Source organism: Panthera pardus, unplaced genomic scaffold (assembly GCF_024362965.1).
Source record: "Panthera pardus isolate Hobbes unplaced genomic scaffold, ASM2436296v1 HiC_scaffold_6, whole genome shotgun sequence".
NCBI classification, from domain to species: domain Eukaryota; kingdom Metazoa; phylum Chordata; class Mammalia; order Carnivora; family Felidae; genus Panthera; species Panthera pardus.
Window position 1 is genome coordinate 16,931,795 of NW_026526991.1, and position 20,074 is coordinate 16,951,868.

Sequence of the window (20,074 nt, forward strand, 5' to 3'; positions counted from 1 at the left end):
AAACATTTCATCTCAGCTGAGAGAACACTGGGTAACATAAGCTCTGTATGAGTAAGGGTACTTGTATAAAGAAGACTTTCATAACATTCTTCTCCGCTGAAAACACTTCTACAGGGAGGGTCAGGGAGAAGAGAAGGGAGAAGGGAAAATGGCCTATGTCAGCGAGAACTCCAGCACCAAGGCAACAGTTCCGTCCTTTCTCCAGTTAGCCTGAGCTGAGCTCTGGAGTCAGCTGCACTCCCTGTGAGACACACACAGTTTTCATGACCAGATATGGTTTGTGTTCTTGTAACAGATATGGTTTGTGTTCTCTCAAATGTGTGAGAGAAATGATTAGGTGAGAGGAAGGGAATGAAAACAGTGGTCAGCAGTTAGTGACTTTGTTGAGCCTCAGGGGAATAACCTCCAGAATAATCTAGTGAGATGACCCAGGCTGGTGCAGGGGTTATGGAGCCGGCTTCATGTCCATTCCACGTTAACCTCTGTAGTGGTTGAAAACAAAAAAGAAAACCGAACAGCTCTGGCATGATCAAGCATTCATCTTTTGGTAGCCGAGAATGTTGCAGAGAAAGGGAATCCAGAGCAGAAGGTGGAAGCAGAGAAAGTCCTAAAATATGTATGACTGATTTGGTTACCTCTTGGGAGGGGCAGGGAAAGGGGGAGGAGGTGAAATGACATTTACCGAGAGCCAACTAGAGTGTAAGGTCTTAGAAGGAAGAGGCCTCTGCCTGCCTTGCTCACCCTGCGTTCCCAGCTCCTAACGTAAGTCCTGACACGCTGTAGACACTATTTGTTGAAGGAAGGACAGATATGGCACAGACCCCACTATTTCATAGGCTTTCAGTAGATATTTTTGAAAGAATGGCTTAGTGAATGAATGCCTACTGCCAGGCATTGTTTCATTCTTTCCATTTATAACTATTCCATTGTGTGACCTCCCCTCATTTGCCAGACACCCTGCTGGACACTGAGAACTCAAATCAGAAAAGAGACCATTCCTGTCCCCAAAGAGCTTACGGTCTTAGCAATGGTGATGCAATGCATGATGACCACAGGCTGTCTCAGAGTGCAGGGAAATGCAGAAGAACTCAGTCTTCTTAGGGGCGTGAAGACAGTCTTTACAGAGAAGGGGGCCTTTGCACTGAGACAAGATGAGCAGAGGGTCTGAGACATTTCAGGCAACGAGAATGGTGTGAGAGAAAATACAAAGATGTTCATCCTTGCAGGAGAAAAAATTCTGTGGAACAGAGAAAGTAGGTGACAGGATAAAGGAAAAAGATGAGGCTCAGGTTTTATCATGAAGGGTCCAGTATTTCCTCTGAAGTGGTTTGAACCCACCCTATGGAAAATAGGAAGCAGAACTAGCTTCTTGGGCTGATGTGACTCTGTACATTCCCCCGGGATTCCATGATAAGATGGGCCCCTTGCTTGGTTTACTGTTCTGCTGTCGGCCATCTTGAAATTCTTAATAATTTTTTCTTTCTACTTGTGCCCTGTAAGTGAAGTCCAGTGGGACATTGGAGCAAGCATGTGAGCAGTGGAAATATGTGCAGTATTTGTGGCTGCATTATCTTGCTGTTTCATTCACATGTAGTATTCCTCATGCTCTGGGAGCACAGAATTCCAGCGGACCTACTATGCATGGGGGTTTAGCAGCTCAAAACAAGGCCAAGGGAAGCATATTATGGAAGCCACCATCTTCCACTGTGTGTCCATATTAAGAAGCGAGACAGAGGTACTTGGGTGGCTCAGTCGGTTAAGCATCCAACTCTTGATTTCAACTCAGGTCATGATCTCACAGTTCGTGAGATAGAGCCCTGCAGCCGGCTCTGCACTGACAGTGAGGAGCCTGCTTGAGATCCTCTCTTGCCCCCTCTCTATGCCCCTCCCCCTTTCTCTCTCTCTCTCTCTCAAAATAAATGAAGCTTAAAAAAGTGAGATAAAAACAGTTGGGTTACTTTGTGAAATGGGTCACAAAATATCAATTGTATCCTTTCAGAGATTCCATATATGAGTTAAATGCTCTTACATTTGCATTTAAAGCTGGCATTACACAATATAAACATGAACAGTAGAATTCATGCTAAGAACTTATAATTCAAGTATTTCTTTACTTAGAACAACATTAAATGGCCAATAAAAACACCATGACAAATTGAGACACAGACTGGTAAGAAAGAAAGAAAGAAAGAAAGAAAGAAAGAAAGAAAGAAAGAAAGAAAGAGAAAGAAAGAAAGAAAACAAAACAAAAAGGAAAAATCTTCATATTTTAGGACATTCAATTCACTTTTCCCTTGCTTTCTGAATATTTTTCCAAGCCCCAGAAATTATGTAGCTACCCTTAATGGGGAGCCATTAAAAAAATATTGAGCAGGGAAGAGACACAGAAAATGTCTCTTAATCACTTGTATCATTTGGGAAAAAAATAACTGTTGCCGGAGTGTGGAAGTTAGAATAGAGGGAGGTACAACAAGGAGAAAGAAGACCCATTCTCATTGCATCACAGGCAAAGATTGAAATTCTATGCTAGAGCAGGTGCAGGGAGAGGAGTGGGGGGTGGAGAAAGGAATAGATGTATGAGGAGTTCATGGGCACCATATGAGGGCTGGGTGATTCATTCCAACGGGAATTAAGCAAGCAAGAGGGCGGAATACAGCTTGACTTCTGCATTTCCGGTTCCAGCCACTGGCTGATGCCATCCCCTGAGATGTGGAGGAGGAGGAAGAGAGAGTGTGGATGGGTGAGGGAGGCAGGCTGGGGTGAAGGTGAAGCTTGGTCTGGGACATGGGGTAGACTTCTCATGCCTGGATCTGTGCAGTACTTCCCCCCTCCACCTTCTTCTGGTCACAGACCCCACCTCTTCTGGACACCATCCTTGGACTTAGTAGCATGCCCACCTGTGCACACACGGCCACAGCTAGTGGTCCAAGGAGTAGGCAGGTAGGTGTCTGTCCTCAGCCGGGATAATGAGTCCTTAACTAGGATCTTCAAACTAAAGCCAGGAATCAACCTGTTCCTTTCTAGTGCCAGAAGGGAGTCTGCAACTGTCGGTAGACATGTTTCTAGCACCTTGGAGACTCAGATCTGAGAAAGTGAAGCCAACAGAGAGATGAGCAGGGAGAGAAAGCCCTGAGAGCTTTGAGCTCCCAGTTGGGGAGGTTTCCGCTCACCTTTGCCCTTCCTAGTTACACAGTCTAAGAAATCCAGTCTTCCCTTGCTCTGCGGTAATCTCTCCAGCCTTTCATGTTTTCCTTAAGCTAGTTGGACTTAGGTTTCTGTCTTTTGCGACTGAAAGAGTCCTGACGAATACAGGACACGTGGCTAGGTGCCCATGGAAACAGCTTGTGATAGACGTCACTCCCATATCACAGAGAAGCGAACCGAGGCTCAGGAAGGTTAGATAGAATCTCATGGCTGGCCAACCACGATGCCAGCACTCAGATGCAGGCCTAGCTCTAAAGTCGGGATCTTTCTGTGATATCATCCTTTCTTTCAAATCTGTTCATTAGTCTTAGCATTCTTTTCTATAAATTTCTATCAAGTTGAAGCTCTGTTTCAAATTTTGGGACATTCATGCTACCGAACTTCCACGTTTCTTGATTAATGACCAAAGGCCTCATAGGCCAATGATTTCTCGGCAGTGATTCCCAGGCTCTAACTATTCCCACTTTGAAAGTCACTGGTTGCAGAGGGCCTTAGTTGCTAATTTTGTGGAAGTCTAAAGTCAGTGACCTTATGAGTGAAACATTTTTCTAAACTTTGTCTTCTTTTATGAGTTCAAATGGAGAGTCAAGTCTTAATTCCCAGTGAGAGTCACAAGGATGTGACAACACACTGAGCCCAAGGCTTTGGAACTTGAGAACATTTCTCTGTGACCATTTCTTGAGCCTGATTCTCTGTCAATTGCCACACTCTCTTCTTTACCGAACCTTCTTTTCCTCCTATTCCATTAATCAAAAGGTAGTCTAAAGAGAATCTTCTCTGATTCACTGATCCTAGGGAATTATGGCAGAGACCATTGTCCCAAGTTGTTATTCTCCCTCTCTTCTTTCAATAGTAGAATCCCAGTTTTAAAAAAATATATTTTTAATTCAGATATAATTCGCATATCATGAAATTCATCATTTTGAAGTCTACCATTCAATGTTTTTTTTTAATGCATTCACAAGGTTGTATGATCGTCACTACTAACTCCAGATTATTTCATCACCCCAGAATAAACCCCACACGTAGCAGTTCCTCCCCATTCCCTCCTCCCCGCCGCCTCCCTGGCTACCGTTCACCCACTTCCAGTCTCTGCTGATTTCTCTATTATGGACATTCCATGTAGCTGGAGTCGTATGACACGTGGCTTTTTGTGTCTGGTTTCTCTTATTTGGCATATTGTTTTCAAGATTTAACCACATTGCACTTCACTCTTTTTTTTTATTGCCAGATAATAATAATAGTGTTCCATTGCATGGCTATACCATAATACCATATTTTATTTACCCATCTGTAGTTGACGGACATTTGGGTTGTTTCCCACTGTTTGGCTGTTACGAATAATGCTGCTACAAACCTCCATGTACAAGTTTTTCCGCGGACAGATGTTTTTAGTCTCTTGGGTGGACACTAGGAGGGCCTTGCTGGGTCATGTGATGACTTTATGTTTCACAATTTGAAGAGCTGCTCAACTATTTTCCGCAGTGATTGCTCCATTGTACGTTCCCATCAGCAGAATATGAGGAGAAACCTTGGTTTTTAACTGGGCATATGGAGCCTAGAAAAAGGTCGACTTTCCAGCTTCCCTTGCAGTTAGGTACGGCCATACTACAATTAAGTCCTGGCTTGTGGGATGCGATGTGAGCAGAAGTGGTATGTGGGTGGAAGCATGTCCTCTGTTGCTCTGTCCAACCTGCTAGTTGGAAAGCTGACTTAGTGACAGGAGAGCCAGCAGCCGTCCTGGATCATGGGATGGGACCGTGGGATGACTTTGGGAAGGGAAGCTGGAACAAGATTAGGAGGAATCTGTGGCTGACACTCTGGAGGCCGTACTAGGCCTGGACTGACCACCTGTGGACTTCTTAAATACGGAAGAGAGAACTTCCATTGTGTTTAACACACTATTATTTTTTTTTTCTAATTAGTTACAGGCAAATCGAACCTTAACTGATGCCGTTACTGAATTCCTTCAGTCACTGAGCAAATTATCACTGAAAGCCAATTGAATGTCAGGTTCTGAGCTTGGAGTTAAAGAAATAAAGATGCATGAAGTGAACTTGTAATTTAGGGTCTCACAGTTAAGTGGAGAGAGAGGCAGGTAAATAAATAAGATGATGGGACAAATGCTACTAAAAGCATGTACCAAGTCTCATGGGCAGACGGAGGAAAGACAGGCAGAATCGGCATAAGGCAACTCAGAGAAGGTCTTCGTTTAGCCTACAGGCCCACATTGGCGTTTCCAAATTCCAGAAATCAGAATTCCTGGGAAATCTCAGAAATTCCTAATATCATAAGCTATTCCTAACATATTCCCAGTATTATAGGCTCTTTCCTCACTATTACGGCTATCCACAATTGTTCAACACATAAGAAAAATTAAGTCGGGTGGTATTTATAAAGAACCATCACCTCTAGTCATTATGCAAACACTGGGAGCCAGCAGGGAATGTTCCTGGGTGATACTTGAGTAACGTATCACTGATCTCCTCTAACAAGGCTAACAGCACTCCACTGCAGCTTGTGTCAACATTGTCAATTCTAGGATGCACTTCCTCTTCCAGGATTTGTTATTTCTTGGAACGCTGCTCAAAAGATGCATATACAGTATACTATACGTATAAACTTACTAATATTTATTTTCCTTCCAAGGATGATGCAGCAGCGGACAGAGAGACAGACAGACATGGCACCGGCTCCGAGCAAGATGGACTGAAGAGTGGCAGTCACTCTTCTGGCCCATGCTCCTCTCCCGATTCCCAGAAATGTCAACGGTAGCCTTCTACCACGTGCTCCCTTGTGGCCCGTGCCTCTCCTAACAGCATGCTCATCTCTCTCTCTCTTTTTATTTTAATGTTTATTTATTTTTGAGAGAGAGAGAGAGAGAGAAAGAGAGCAAGCAGGGGAGGGGCAAAGAGAGAGAGAGAGACACAGAATCCGAAGCAGGCTCCAGGCTCCAAGCTGTCAGCACAGAGTCCAACACAGGGCTCAAACTCACCGACCACAAGATCATGAGCTGAGCCAAAGTCAGACACCTATCCGACCGAGCCACCCAGGCGCCCCAACCCTCGCAATAGTTTAATAGGGACAGAAACTTTTACATGAGACATTTAAAATTGTTCTCATGTTTGCATAAAAATTCCTCTTAGTTTTTCAAGGATTATCTGTTGAAAAGGAGGATACTTGGCTTCAGAATTTAAATGAGAGGCATAATAACGACAGTAAAATAAGTGGGAGACACAGTGTTTAACATTGAGCAGTCTGTATTTAATGAATGATTAGTTGAACTAATGAAAATGAATTAACACTTTGCAAATGTGTTGTATTCCCAGAGTTTGTTTTGTAACTCAGTTGGTTTGAATTTGGGATGCATTCTCCCATAGAAACAATGTTATGATACTTAAGGGTCAAGAAATCCCACTAAGGCTGTTTACCCATAATGTAGCAATAAAATGTAAGAAAGTAATGACATTGTGTAAGAATACTTAAACATTTTTGAATACAGGTGTTTGAGGAAAAGTGACTTTAATTAGGAGAGAGAGGAGATGGCACATGAAAAATGGCATAGTGATTCCCAAAGGGATTTCTGAGCCCTTTCAAGGATCATGGAGGGCATTGTGAGTTTTTTAACATCTATTTTCATATTAAAATATATGCATTTCTGGGGCGCCTGGGTGGCTCAGTCAGTTAAGCTTCCAACTTCGGCTCAGGTCATGATCTCACAGCTTGTGGGTTCAAACCCCTCATTAGGCTCTGTGCTGACAGCTTAGAGCCTGGAGCCGCCTTCAGATTCTGTGTCTCCCTCTCTGTCTGCCCCTCCCCCACTCACGCTATGTCTCTCTCAAAAATAAACAAACATTAAAAAATTAAAATGTATGCATTTCTTTCTCTTGGTACAATCTTATACTATTCTTATCAGCAGGATCATTATTGTTTGCCTGGTAGGCAATTGATAACTGTTTTGTTTTCAATTGGCTGGAAGGGTAGAAACAACGCAAGATGGAAGGCTGGGGGAAATTTCTCTTAAGTAATTGGAGGGGCGCCTGGGTGGCTCAGTCGGTTAAGCGGCGGACTTCGGCTCAGGTCATGACCTCGCGGTCCGTGAGTTCAAGCCCCCGGTCGAGTTCTGTGCTGACAGCTCAGAACCTGGAGCCTGCTTTGGATTCTGTATCTCCCTCTCTCTGCCCCTCCCCTGCTCACATTCTGTCTCTGATCTCTCAAAAATAAAGAAACATTTAAAAAATTAAAAAATATCCACATGGCGGGGGCGCCTGGGTGGCTCAGGCGGTTGAGGATCCAACTTTGGCTCAGGTCATGATCTCGCACTCTGTGAGTTCGAGCCCTGCGTCAGGTTCTGTGCTGACAGCTCGGAGCCTGGAGCCTGTTTCAGATTGTGTCTCCCTCTCTCTGACCCTCCCCCATTCATGCTCTGTCTCTGTCTCAAAAATAAATAAACGTTTAAAAAAAAGTAATTGGAAAAGAGTTGTAAGAGATGAACATGTCATAAACAGCAAACAAGTATTTATCACATGTATCAGTATTCAGATTAAAAAAAAAAAGATGATGTGCTATGCTCTTCAGAGGTTTTCCATTTACACAGGAAGTGAGCTCTACACGGAAAGAAAAAGCACCACCTGGTAAGACGCCTTGGGTGTCAATGAAGGAGAGGGCTGTTTAGGGAGTGATCTTTGGGGCCAGGGAGGAGGAAAGAAGAACTTGAATCTGGCCTTTGGAAGAGGATTTCAGTCAGGAGAGGGCTGGGAGAGCGCAGGAGGTGAAATTAACTGAATGGTACTTAACAGAATATATAAGGAAAGGAAGGGACATGGTTTGAACATGATACCTAAGGAGAAAGAATACGGTGGGGAAATGGATGCTGGATGATTTCCCCCATGGAAGCTGTACAACGGCTCAGGAAAAGTCGGTGCTGGCCAGAGCCAACTAGGAATAATGGCCTTAAAATCTCCAAGGGACCAGGCAGTACGCCACCAGAATTTCACAGGTGTTTGCAACTCAGGTTGTGCCTTAATATACCTAGGTGTTTCTATAGCATTTGTGTAATTTTATCATATCCTGCCTGTTGTTTCTGGTAATGCGTTCTATTAGACAAACCCCACTGATTATTAAAGAAAGAACTTCTGAAACCCTTGCCTTTGGGATAAGAAGACATCAAGTTCCGTTTGCCAGTACTCCCCACTGCTTCCGTCTCTTCTTCCAATACCTTTCGTTGTTGGACCCTGACCAAATCACTCATTCTCTGGGGCCAGCTTTCTTACCTCCAAATGAGAATCGAACTATATTACCTATTCCTTCCAAGTCTAAAAACTAGATTATGAAATTTTCCAAAATGACAAATGGCTACTTCTGAAAAACACAGATGATTCCGTTATCCATTTTCTTCTCAAGAATTAGGCGACTCTGCGCTCAGAGCTGCTACGGGGCCAACGGGATTTATCTAGAAAAAAGTGGCGTGGCAAGCGTAAGCTTTTTCCCTCCAGTAAAAAAGCGGCGAGAGTCGCCGCGGCAAAAATCTGTTCGCTCCTATCTCCTTCGATTCAAAAGTCTTCTGGGCAACCACAAGTAGATAAAACCCTATCGTTCCGCTCTCGAAGTGTGGTTTGGGGCGCTAACGACACGGACCAGCGTTAAGCATCCGGCTCCCTAACCGCAGACCTTAACACCCGCGGCCAGCACTGAGCAGCCGGACCCGCGCGAGGCTCTGCGGCTTCCCGTGAGGTGCGGTGCGGCGGAAGCGGGGCAGCCACACTTCCGGTGGCTCACCCATGCGCTCGCCACACTTCCTGTTGATTCAGCCCCGCCTGAGGGTTGGGCTGGGAGGAGGGCCGGCGGGTGGGCGGGAGGCTGCGGGGGTGGCGTCCTGTGGCCAGGCGTGGGCGCGCGCGGGGCCGCGGCGGGCACGGAGCGTCAGCCTCGTCGTTTCAGTCCCGAGCACCCTCGGCGGCCGCGCCTCCCGCCCTGCGCCCTCCGGTCCGGCTCCGCGCCACCATGCCCGCGGTGGACAAGCTCCTGCTGGAGGAGGCGTTGCAGGACAGCCCCCAGGTACCTCCCGCCGCTCCGGTCACCTCGCCCGGGGGCCGGAGGCCGGGGAGGCCCCTCAAGCCCCGGGATGAAGGCCTGGAGCACGCGGGGTGGGCCGGCCGGCCGGGAGGGGGCACCCCTCAGGCGGGGCTGGAGAACCCGGGAGGGCACCCCACGGCCGGAGTCTTAGCGGCGCGACCCCTTCCCAAAGTCAGCTGAAACTGACGCTGCCCGGCCTAAACTCCGGCTCCCCCGCTTCGCTGAGCGCCTCGGGCAGATAATTTAACCTTTTTGTGCTGCAGTTTTGTCATCTGTAACCCAGGGGTAATAATTGTATCCGCCTGGTAGAGTTGTCAGAATTAAGTAAGGGAAAGCCTGTCAGGTTGTTAGCGGGTAACGTCTGGTAGAAAAGAAGTAGTCAATCTTAGTTATTATTATCCCCGCTACTACCACTGATGGGATAGGTCCTGGTGGATTTAGGGCCAAGATGGGAGGCAGAGAGCCTAGATCTCTTTCTCAGCGGTACCCTTCGGCAGTTTTCCCATTTGTCAAGAGAAAATGACAGCACCTGCCCTATTTGTGGCACGGGGGAACTTCATTAGCACGCTCGAGATGGAAGTTAAGTCCTTTGAGTTCTGCAGATGAAAGGGGCTGCGTAAATATGGCAGAGGAGTGCAGAATGACATTAGTTTATAATCCAATGGGCTTCTCTTCAGGGAACTTTTGTTCCCCATTAGCATTTCCCCAGTTTCATATCCGCTCTCCTGGTTCTGAGTTGTTTAAAGAAGTCTCTTTATGCCCAGGTGTCTCAACTCTTGAAAAATTCTTATGATATTAACCTGTTTTCCTTCTCTTTTCGGTTCCTTTCCTTTTTCTTAGCGGATTGAACTCCTGGTTCAATGACCTTTTGATGGACTTAGCTACACCCACTCTGCATCTTGCCAGTTCAGAATAAGTAGTAAAAGGGCTGCGTGCTTAGTTTTCTTCTGCCCTCCCCCCCCCCTTTTTTTTTTTTTTGGTCTTTAGGTAGGCAAGTGAGAAACTTGATCAAGCTGTGACTTTTTTTTTTTTAATTGGCATCCGCTGGTCTGATTGACTTTTCAAAGGGCTCTTTGAAGGCTTCAGACTGGTGGCATTTTAATGGGACCAAAGCTCTTTGGAGAAGTCATTTTGTGCATCCTCACACATAGTGTGAGATGTGAAGATAATAAGGTAGAATTTAGGATTTCCATTTGCTTTGTAGTTGGAGAAACAGTGCAAAGATCTCTTGCTTTCCTAACTGATCATGGTGATGGGCTGAGCCAGGTCAGAGAGGTTGTACTAACTGACTCTCCATGTTGCTGGTAAGTCACATGCTGCATTTTTGCCTCTCGCATAAGTGAACAGGCACAATTTCTGAGTCATTTACAGGGTTTGCTCAGCAGTGAGGCAAGCAAGTCAGGAAACCTGGGTCCTGATTCTTGCTCTCCCACTGACTCGTCATGTGACTGGGGCATGTCAGCCATCTCCATCCTGTGACTGAGTCCGTTTTCTCATCTGCAGAATGAGGGACCTGGAGCAGATGACCTCTAAGGGGCTTTCGAAGCTTAAAATTCTATCATAGTGCAAGGTTTATAACTTTGAGCTTGTTATGTGAAAGAGGAGGTTGTGTGGCATTGCCCTTCCTATGTGATGTTCCTCTTCACGTGGGGAAGTTGCTACTGCCTTTGGGAGTTGGGTGTAACCCTGCTGGGGTTCTTCACGAGGTTGTTCAGTGGAAGCTAACTTTCAAGAAGGCCTTTGATACTCATCAGAATATATTTATTTAGCAGTCTTACAGGGGGCATGTGCCTAAAGCGGCCTTTCTTCCAAGGAGACTCATAGATTTGGAACTGGAGAGAAGCTAATCAGAGTCCTTCGTTTTATGTGTGCAGAGTAAAAACAGTAACAAATCCCTATATCACGCATGCATTTTGTGTGCCAGGCACCATTCTAAATCCTTCACCTGTATTAATTCACTTCATGTTCCCGACAGTCTTTTGAAGTAGTAGGCTTCCTATTAAAAGTACCAAGGAGCAGAGAAGTTAAATAACTTGCCCCAGATTATACATACTGCGGCGGCCGAGCCAGGATTGGAACCAGGGAGTCTGAGTATATTGTTCAAGTTGACCCAGCTACCTGGCACCTGGATTTTCCGTCATCGGTGACCTAAAATGTTTTTCCGCTGAAAGGAAAAGGTCCTGAGAAACCATCTATCGTTTGTTTGTTCTAGTTTTCTGAAGAGTAGTTATGAGGGTTGCCGCAGCAGCCTGCGCAGGATTGATTAGTGAACACAAAAGCTTTTGTATTTGAACTCAGTGACCCAAGAAGAGCTGAATAGCAGTTGACCTCCCTTAGACACATCTATTCATTTCCTCCTTTTTAGTTCTGCGGGGTGTATTGTAAGACCCCGTCTGTGCACACACACGTTATTTCTAGTTACATCTGATATGTGAGATGCACAGTGTTTTAGGGACTAACATACTTGTCTCCATGGCCGATTACGAGCCTCGGCTCCTTGCCAGGCTCTGCTAGATGCCGGGAATATAGTGACATGGTGAGAATGCCTGCCCGCCACTGGTGCACAGTCTGTTCCGGGAGACAGATAAGGACTGATGCGGGCAGCTGCAGCCCCCAGGGGCTTACTGTCTTTTGCGTGATAGCATGCTTTTGAGATAAGGTGCAGACAAAGGCACTATTGCTCGCTGTTTTCTTGATTTTTGTTTGTTTGTTTCCTTTCCCTTGGCATAACTGAAGCCCAGAGAAAAAGACTTAGTTCTGAGCTTATGCACTGAGTGGCCCAACTGGGAACGGCCGTCCTTGACCAAGCCAGGCTTTTCTTTCCTCAAGCAAGATGCCTCAGAACAGCCTGTGGTTATGTCTTCTTTGTGAAGAACAATGCATGTATTTTACAATCAGAGTTATTAAGGCTGTGCCATTATATAATCAGATACTACTCTGGAGAGTAAACCATGTCTGGGACTCTTTTATTAGGGAACAGCCAGTTTCTTTAAGATGAGGGGTGATGTGGAGCTGAGGCTGTATCCTTGGAGTGTCTGGTTTGGTTTTTCTGGCTGGACATACTCTTAAGAGTGCATAGTAGAGAAAGGATGGGATTGAAATCCTGATTCTGCCTCTGTTACGTTATGCAGGTTACTCAACCTCTCTGAGCTTGTGTTTTGAGATGTGTAAAATTAGAATAAAAGTAATTACTTAATGGGCTTCTTATGAAGAATAAATAACGTGCTAAAGTTATTTATGCCTGCTTGTCATAGTCACGCCATAAATGATTGCTGTTATCTTTATAAGTGACACGCACCATCGTCTTTCAGACTTTTAAGTAGAGTCTTTGATGTCTGATGTACCTGTGCCTGGTGCTTGGTCTCATTCCTTATGACTAAGAACATTCCTGTTGTTCCAAATATAAATTTAAGCAGATATGGAGCTGATAATGTGGATATCAAAACAGTGCCTAAGATAGCTGGGTGTATTTTTCAGCTGTGACCATGACCTAGTTAAATTAGAAAGACTGGATTTTTCTTGCCAGTGCTAATGGGGGTCATGGTAAACATGTCCAGAGTGTAAGGAAACAAAACAAAACTCTTCTGATACAAGTATTTAGCAGTTATTATAGGTGAGAGCGTGGCAGTAGGATGACCAAAGGGAAGCCAGCTCCAGGCAGGAAGGACTTGGGCTGTGGACCACAGAGCACGCCCACTGGTAAAGCTCAGCCTGCTGGGTGACAGGTACAGCCTCCTGCGGTGGAGGAAGCATGGCCATCGGTCCAGACAAACCTGGATTTACATCCCAGCCCTGCTGCTTCCCCACCACGGGAGGTTGAGCAAGTTTCTTAACCTTGATGAGCCTTAGTTTTATCGTCTGTGAAAGGGGTTACGTATCCATGGTATCTGTCTCCTAAAGTTGTTGGAAGGATTCAGTGAAATAACAAATATTTAATGCCCACCACAGTGTCTCACACCTAGGAGGTACAGAGTAAAGGAGTTTTCCTTTTTTTCCCTGTTCTCTTTGTGGAGGACATTAACACAAGCCTTCTCTTTTCATCTTACCTATCATTTTCCACTCAATTTTATTCCTAAGAGTTTTGAAAACAAGGAGTAGGACTTGACTAAATGGATATTTATAGTATTTTAAAAAATTAAATATCCTCAATCCAGTTGTATCATTCTTCTCAGTATCCTAGACATGGTAGGTACAGCGAAGAAAGATACCAGGATCATAATAGACATGGGTGAGTTCCTACAGCATTGACACCATGACTACAAAAAGATGACAAGGTCCTTCACTCTTAGATAACATTTATAGATAACCATTGCTGTGGTGTTAAAGTGAAATCATACACAGACCCGTGCTCCTTCCCTTTCCGAGTCTCCCAGAGGCTTCGTCTGTAGCTGCTCTCGGTATCTTCAGCAAACTCTGCTCTCAGTTGGCAAAATGAAATCCTACGTGTAAAGCCTCTATTATTTTTAGTAAGTAATCAGCGCTCATTATCGTCATAATCAGCGTCATCTGCTGTAACTCTACGTCACACAGTAGTAGGCACTTTATGTATATTCATGATCTCAGTAACCCTGCAAATTAGTGTCAGAGCTTGAATTTGGACTCAGCACTGACATGGTCCCCCAAGGTGCTCCCAGGTCCTTTGAGAGGTGCAGCAGGCTATAAGCTCCTGGAGAACATAGAGTCGATTCTGATCACCTTTGAATCCCAGTTCCCATCACAATGTTTTGTCAGATATTAGATGAAGGTAGAGACGCATGCATCAATGAATGAATGCAGTCTTTTTTTATTTTCCAAAATAAAAATTATATTTATTTAATTTTAAGTTTTATTTATTTATTTTGAGAGCGAGAGCATGAGCAGGGGAGGGGGAGAGAGAGAGAAAGAAAGAGAGAATCTCAAGCAGGCTCTGTGCTGTCAGCGTGGAGCCTGATGTGGGGCTTGAACTCACCAACCTTGAGATCATGACCTGAGCTGAAACCAAGAGTTGGATGCTTAACTGACTGAGCCACCCAGGCGCCCCTGAAAAAAAGTATATTTTAAGAAGACAGAATGAAGAATTCTAACCCAGTGTTTTTCACCTACTGGTTGACATCCATGAGTCAATTATGAGATACAGTGAGTCACAATCATGATTTTTGTTTACAAATGGAATAGAATAGAAATCAGCGCGTATGCGTACTAATGACGAACATTGGTAAAATGTGTTGCGCACCGTCGTTTTTCATTTTAAAAAGTTTGATGGACTCTGCTTTAGCACGCGAATTACGCACTGTAGGAACTCTGATATTTTGCTGTCATTGAGAGCTTTTTAAAAACCTATCCGACATCTTCCTTATTCGTTGCCTCTGGTCCCTCTGTTAAAAAGGACTGATAGTAAAGAGAGTATACTGGTCTCAGAGCAGGTATTTTTAGCCTTAAAGGCCTCAGGCAAAGCCAGGACAAGTGTGTGTTACTGTGAAGTGTACCAGAGTTTGTGGAACAAGATCAAGGGCAGACTGAACCACCCAAACGCCCAGATAATTGAGGGCGCTTGGAGGCCGGTTATTGCTCTCTTACCTGAGCTGAGAAAAAGAAGGAATTGAAATTCATTTTGCAGGGAAATGATGAGCCATAAGAGGATATTCTTTGTAACGTGCTTTGATACCATCTTATTAAAAGCATTTCTGTAACTCACTGTTCGTTCTGTGCCTCATGGGTTATTCTCAGAGATTCCATTATCCCTGGCATAATAGTTTAAATTCCCACTGCGCTGGACACAGTAAGTAAAGTCCCCTGAGTAGATATAGTCACTTATGTGACACCTTGATACTTCTTTAGATGCCATCAATATGTAAATACTTCTTCAGAGTTCGCCATGTGTCGGGCTCTGTGCATAAGAACGGTAGGAAGTACCTTTCATCTGGTGACATTGTTCAGCTGCTCCAGGGCACTGAGTGGTTTAGTCTTCGTAAAGGGAACCGAGTTCACGTTCTTGTTAAGTTGCTGTCTCGGTGTTGTGCCCAGATCTGCTAGTGGACCCAGGGTAGATCTGGAAATGTCCTGGCTATGACTTTTAAATTGGTTGAATAAAAGACGACAAAAGACATGAAAATTGACCATAGTGTCTGAAGAGGAAAGAATGACACACTCCTGCAAGATGCCCAAGACTGCAGAAAACCAGACAGATGGCTGGCTGTTGGGGTGGTATACTGCTGGGCGTCCACACCCCAGGTAAACACGCAGGCCTGACGTCGTGTTCAGTTTATGGGCTGGAAAGGAGAAGCTGCCTTTTTACCTCTTTTTTTTTTTTTTTTTTTAATTTTTTTTATTTAATTGCATAGACTCTCCTGATGCTTGGGTAGGGGCTAAGTTGAAACAGTAATAGTGCTGGAGTCTTAACTCTTTAAAAATTGGCTTTCCTTCTCTGGCCTCGACACTCGAATTCTATTGTTTGTCCCTGCGTTGCAGTCTGAAGGATTAGAAAAGCAGTTCTAATGCCTTTTTTTTTTTAAACATTTATTTATTTTTGAGAGAGCATGAGAGGGGGAAGAGCAGAGAGAGAGAGGGGACACAGAACCTGAAGCAGGCTCCAGGCTCTGAGCTGTCAGCCCAGGGGCTTGAGCCTGCGAACCTCGAGATCATGACCTGAGCTGAAGTCAGAGGCTTAACCAACTGAGCCCACCCAAGCGCCCCTAGAAAAGCAGTTCTAAATGAAAGCTCCAGAAATCAACTCTTCCTACTATCATCAGTAAAAGAATGAAGCCAGAGAATAGGCCCCTTCTCTGTCCACGTTTCAGAGGTGTGTGTTTTCTACCTCCTCTGTAACTTTTCTACTTAGAAATCAAGTCGACTTCATTTCTTCTTTTCTTGTAGACTCGCTCTTTACTGAGTGTTTTTGAAGAAGATGCTGCCACCCTCACGGATTATACCAACCAGCTGCTCCAGGCAATGCAGCGCGTCTACGGAGCCCAGGTATCCACAGCTGCGCCCTCACCTGGGCGGGGGGAGTAGGAGCCCTCTGCCCTCATCTTGAACTTCTCTCAGGAGGTTGAGGAATTTGAGTCAGAAAAACACCATTTAAAATTTGGAAATAAAATCAGAATTGCTTCCGTTCACTTTCAAAAACCGAGGACGATCTGTTTTCATTGCTTAAGAAAGAGGGTAATTTTCCCGTGACTAGTAAAACCAGTAGAGAAGGACCACGTCACTGGTTTTAGTTTTGTTTTTTGTTTGTTGTTGTTTTTTTTTAATTCAGCCCCACAGGGAAACATTTGAATCTCCTCTTCCTACTTGTGAATGCGGGAGGTCAGTATTCTGAGACATGCTCTTTGTCTTTCTCCTAAATGGGAGTCTTAGATGTCAGTGCAGGCGGCTAGAGAGGCTCTTTTCAAGTGCTTCCTCTGAAAAGACTTGAGTCACACTTGTGAAACTGTTGGGCGGCTTCTTTGTTTTGGGGAACAGATCTCTCTGACTTGCAAAACAACGCAAAATAAATTGCTGAGTAGCAAAAGTGAATCTTTTCAAGATCAAGAAGTGTCCATGTATGTTACTTTCTCAGGGAAGACTTGCGAATTGCTTAAAATGTTGAGTGTCACACATCAAAATATGGCAGCCGATGCTTTTGAGTATTGATTCCTTGCCGACTTAAATCTGTGTGTGTTAATGTTTCTTTTTCTCACTAATGACCTCTAAAGAAATGCCACATTCAGTATATAATATGTATACATTAATAATAGTGTATAGTCAGTTATTATTATTATATAGTTCTTAACATTCATATATGATGATTTGTTATTGTCATTATTTTATTAGTGCTTGCCATCAAGTTGCTTACATTTGGGGTGGAGGACAGAGAAAACAATTATCTAAGAGTGTTTGCACCACTAGGAAAGGAGGTCACCTAACCCTGAGGAATTGTGCTCAGCACCCAAAGAGAGGATGATGGTGGTCGTTGACATTGACTGAACATTTCAGGACTTTTACATGGATATTTCGTTTAAATTCCCCAGCAACTCTGTGAGATGGGCACTGTTGTCATTGTCCTCGTTTTATAGTTCAGGAGACTGAAGGATTCCAACGACCAGGACCATGACCAAGTGCACCCTGTTCATACGTGGCAGAGCAAGTCCGCCTGAAGCCAGAGCCCAAACTCTCAGCCACTGAGCGTGGGGTGGCCTGAGCTAGAAAGTGGCAGTAGAGGTGGAAAGAAGTGGATGAAATTCAGAGGTGTTTAGGAGGCGGGTTGGTGATTGATTGGATGTGAAGGGGTCAGATGTGTAAAGGATGAGTCAGGAATGATGTCCAGGTCTTTGACTTGAACAACAGGGTGGATGGTTGGGAGCACAGAGGAAGAGATGGAAGGGGTGTGTGTGTGTGTGTGTGTGTGTGTGTGTGTGTGTGTGTGTGTGTGTGTCAGGAATGACAGGGATGCCGGTCATAATTCTTTCTTGAAAGGCTGATTTGGGATGTCCAAAGTGGAGAAAGAGCTTGTTGAAAGTTCAGATCTAGAGTTCAGGCTGGAGATACAGAGTTGCAAACTAGACTGTATTATACAAGTGCAACTTAATTGGAACTAATTATAAAACCCAAACAAATCATGTGCTTTTGTGTGATTTTACTTATTTGGCTGAGACATTCAGAAACTGGGGACATATTATTTTGATTTTTTTAAACCCTACTTATTTATATTGTATGTTTTTATGTTTTTCTCTACATAGTCAAAATTTAAGAAAATAGGATTTTTTTTTTTTAAGTTTATTTCTGAGAGAGAGAGAGAGAGTGAGCATGAGCGAGGGAGGAGCAGAGAGAGGGAGACACAGAATCCAAAGCAGGCTCCAGGCTCTGAGCTGTCAGCACAGAGCCCGATGCGGGGCTCGAACTTGTGAACTGTGAGATCATGACCTGAGCTAAAGTCGGACGCTTAACCGACTGAGCCACCCAGGCACCCCCAAAAATAGGATTTTTTTTTTAACTGGACTTAACACCTGAACTTGCTGTTCAGTAATTTGAATATCGTCATTAAATGATTTACCTCTTGTAAAGGTTCAGGATCCCGAAGACTTAGGGACTATGTCTCTGTCACTTCAAGAGTCTCTGTTCTGCCTTTCCACGTCTGTCAGAGTCATTTACTTGGAGATGTCCAAATGCTTTCTTTACGTGTTTTTTCTTTTGAGCCAGAAAACTACATTTTGCCAAAATTAAGTGGGTCGTACATTCCAAGAGTCTGTACACTGGCTTTTCATTCACACCACATGATCAGCACACGGGTCCTCTACTGGCCAGAAACCGTTCCTCCTGCCTCGGCATTTCCTGCAGCAGAGGCTCGCGGGAACGGCCGGTCAGTGGTGCCAAACTCAGCGACAGAGCCTAGCAGTGGCCGTCAGCATCCAGATCGTTTGGGTCAGCGTCAGTTGGTTTCCAGGTCTATTTGAACTCTTAGGTGTTTTGTTTTGTTTCTTTTTAATTAAAAAAAAAGAACTTTTCTGACCCTTTGATCAGTGTGTGTGTGTGTGTGTGTGTGTGTGTGTATATACACATGTGGATGATGTGTGTGTGTATAGTAATGACCTATCTGTTTTCATTTAACTTTTTCCCCGAGTTGTGTTTTGTTTATTTAACATTATTCCTTACATATTTTATACCTAGACATGGCGGATTAAATTAATAGGGTTTTATAATCTTTTTAACAACACAGGCACTTAGTAAGATGTTTTTTATTATATTTAAAAAAACCAGATTTATGCAGCTGATAAAAGATAAATGTTTATGAGAGATACTTTGAATCAGACCAGTTGGTAAATTTCTGTATTCTGCTAGGAGGAATGCCCTTGGACCTCAGTTTTAGAAAGAGGAAGAGTGAGAAAAACTAGAGGAAAGTTATGGGAACAGTTTTGCTGATTGTAGCTGCTTTGGGGGAAATGTTGAATTTTGACTTAAGCGGTAGAATGAAGCCGTGGTCTCTGAGCTGTTCTCAGCAGTTTATGCCAGTCCCTGAAGTCACATCTGGTCTCTTAACTGTCAGATGTGCCTTTGCACATTGTGAGAACTAAGGACCTCATTGTGAGTCATTTGAGTGAAGGGAGCAGCACTAACACAGCAGAGATGGGTTACTTAAAAACATGTGCTGTCCTGCAAACTGTTGGCTAACTACCTTGAAAATCTCCATAATGTCTGAATACATGCTCATGTACACGTACTCGGTCAATCTCAAATTTTGCATTTAATACATTTGGTATACAGAATAACATATACAATCAAGTAGATCTGCCATAATTTTGTCTCTTTCTTGGAGAGGTTAAAAATTTTTAAGTCTTTGGGGTGCCAGGGTGGCTCAGTCGTTGTTTGACTCTTGATTTCAGCTCAGGTCAGGATCCCACGGTTCGTGAGATCGAGCCCCAAGTTGGACTCTGCACTGACTATACGGACCCTGCTTGGGATTCTCCCTCCCTCTCTCTTTGCCTCCCCCCACAAAAATACAAAACAAAATAGTAGGCTATTAAGTTTTGGGGGAATTAAAAGATTTTGGGCTGCATGGTGTAGGGTCGGTCCCTCTAACCCCTCCGTTGTTCAAGGGTCCAGAGTATAGAGATATCAAGTTAAGCAACCTAACGTACCTACTGGGAAACAAAATGAGAGGAGTGGACTTCCAGGAGTGTGAGCTTGTAATAGGGATGGGGATGGATTTGGAAGGCAGGTAGGGTCAGAGCTGCGTGTTTTAGTAATAGAAATAAATAGTAGTCTCCATTTGTTGGGCACATAAACATACCACACACCAGGCTAAGCATTTCCTTTGTAGAGTCTCATTTAGCTTTCACAA

The 20,074-nt window shown here is 44.3% G+C and overlaps 1 protein-coding gene across 4 annotated transcripts in view; it reads left to right on the forward strand.

Annotated features, from left to right (window-relative positions):
• The first annotated feature begins 9,035 nt into the window (after positions 1-9,035).
• Positions 9,036-20,074, forward strand: part of APPL2 (adaptor protein, phosphotyrosine interacting with PH domain and leucine zipper 2) — a 53,904-nt gene continuing 42,865 nt past the window's right edge. For 2 of the 4 annotated variants that reach the window (XM_019446657.2, XM_019446659.2), the window contains exons 1-2: positions 9,036-9,261; positions 16,132-16,230. In XM_019446657.2, coding sequence (XP_019302202.2) covers positions 9,208-9,261; positions 16,132-16,230 — 153 coding nt within the window. In that variant the 5' untranslated portion in view covers positions 9,036-9,207. Of the gene's footprint in view, positions 9,262-16,131; positions 16,231-18,653; positions 18,698-20,074 lie in introns of those variants that run through there. The other 2 variants (XM_019446658.2, XM_019446660.2) reach the window with 2 other exon arrangements.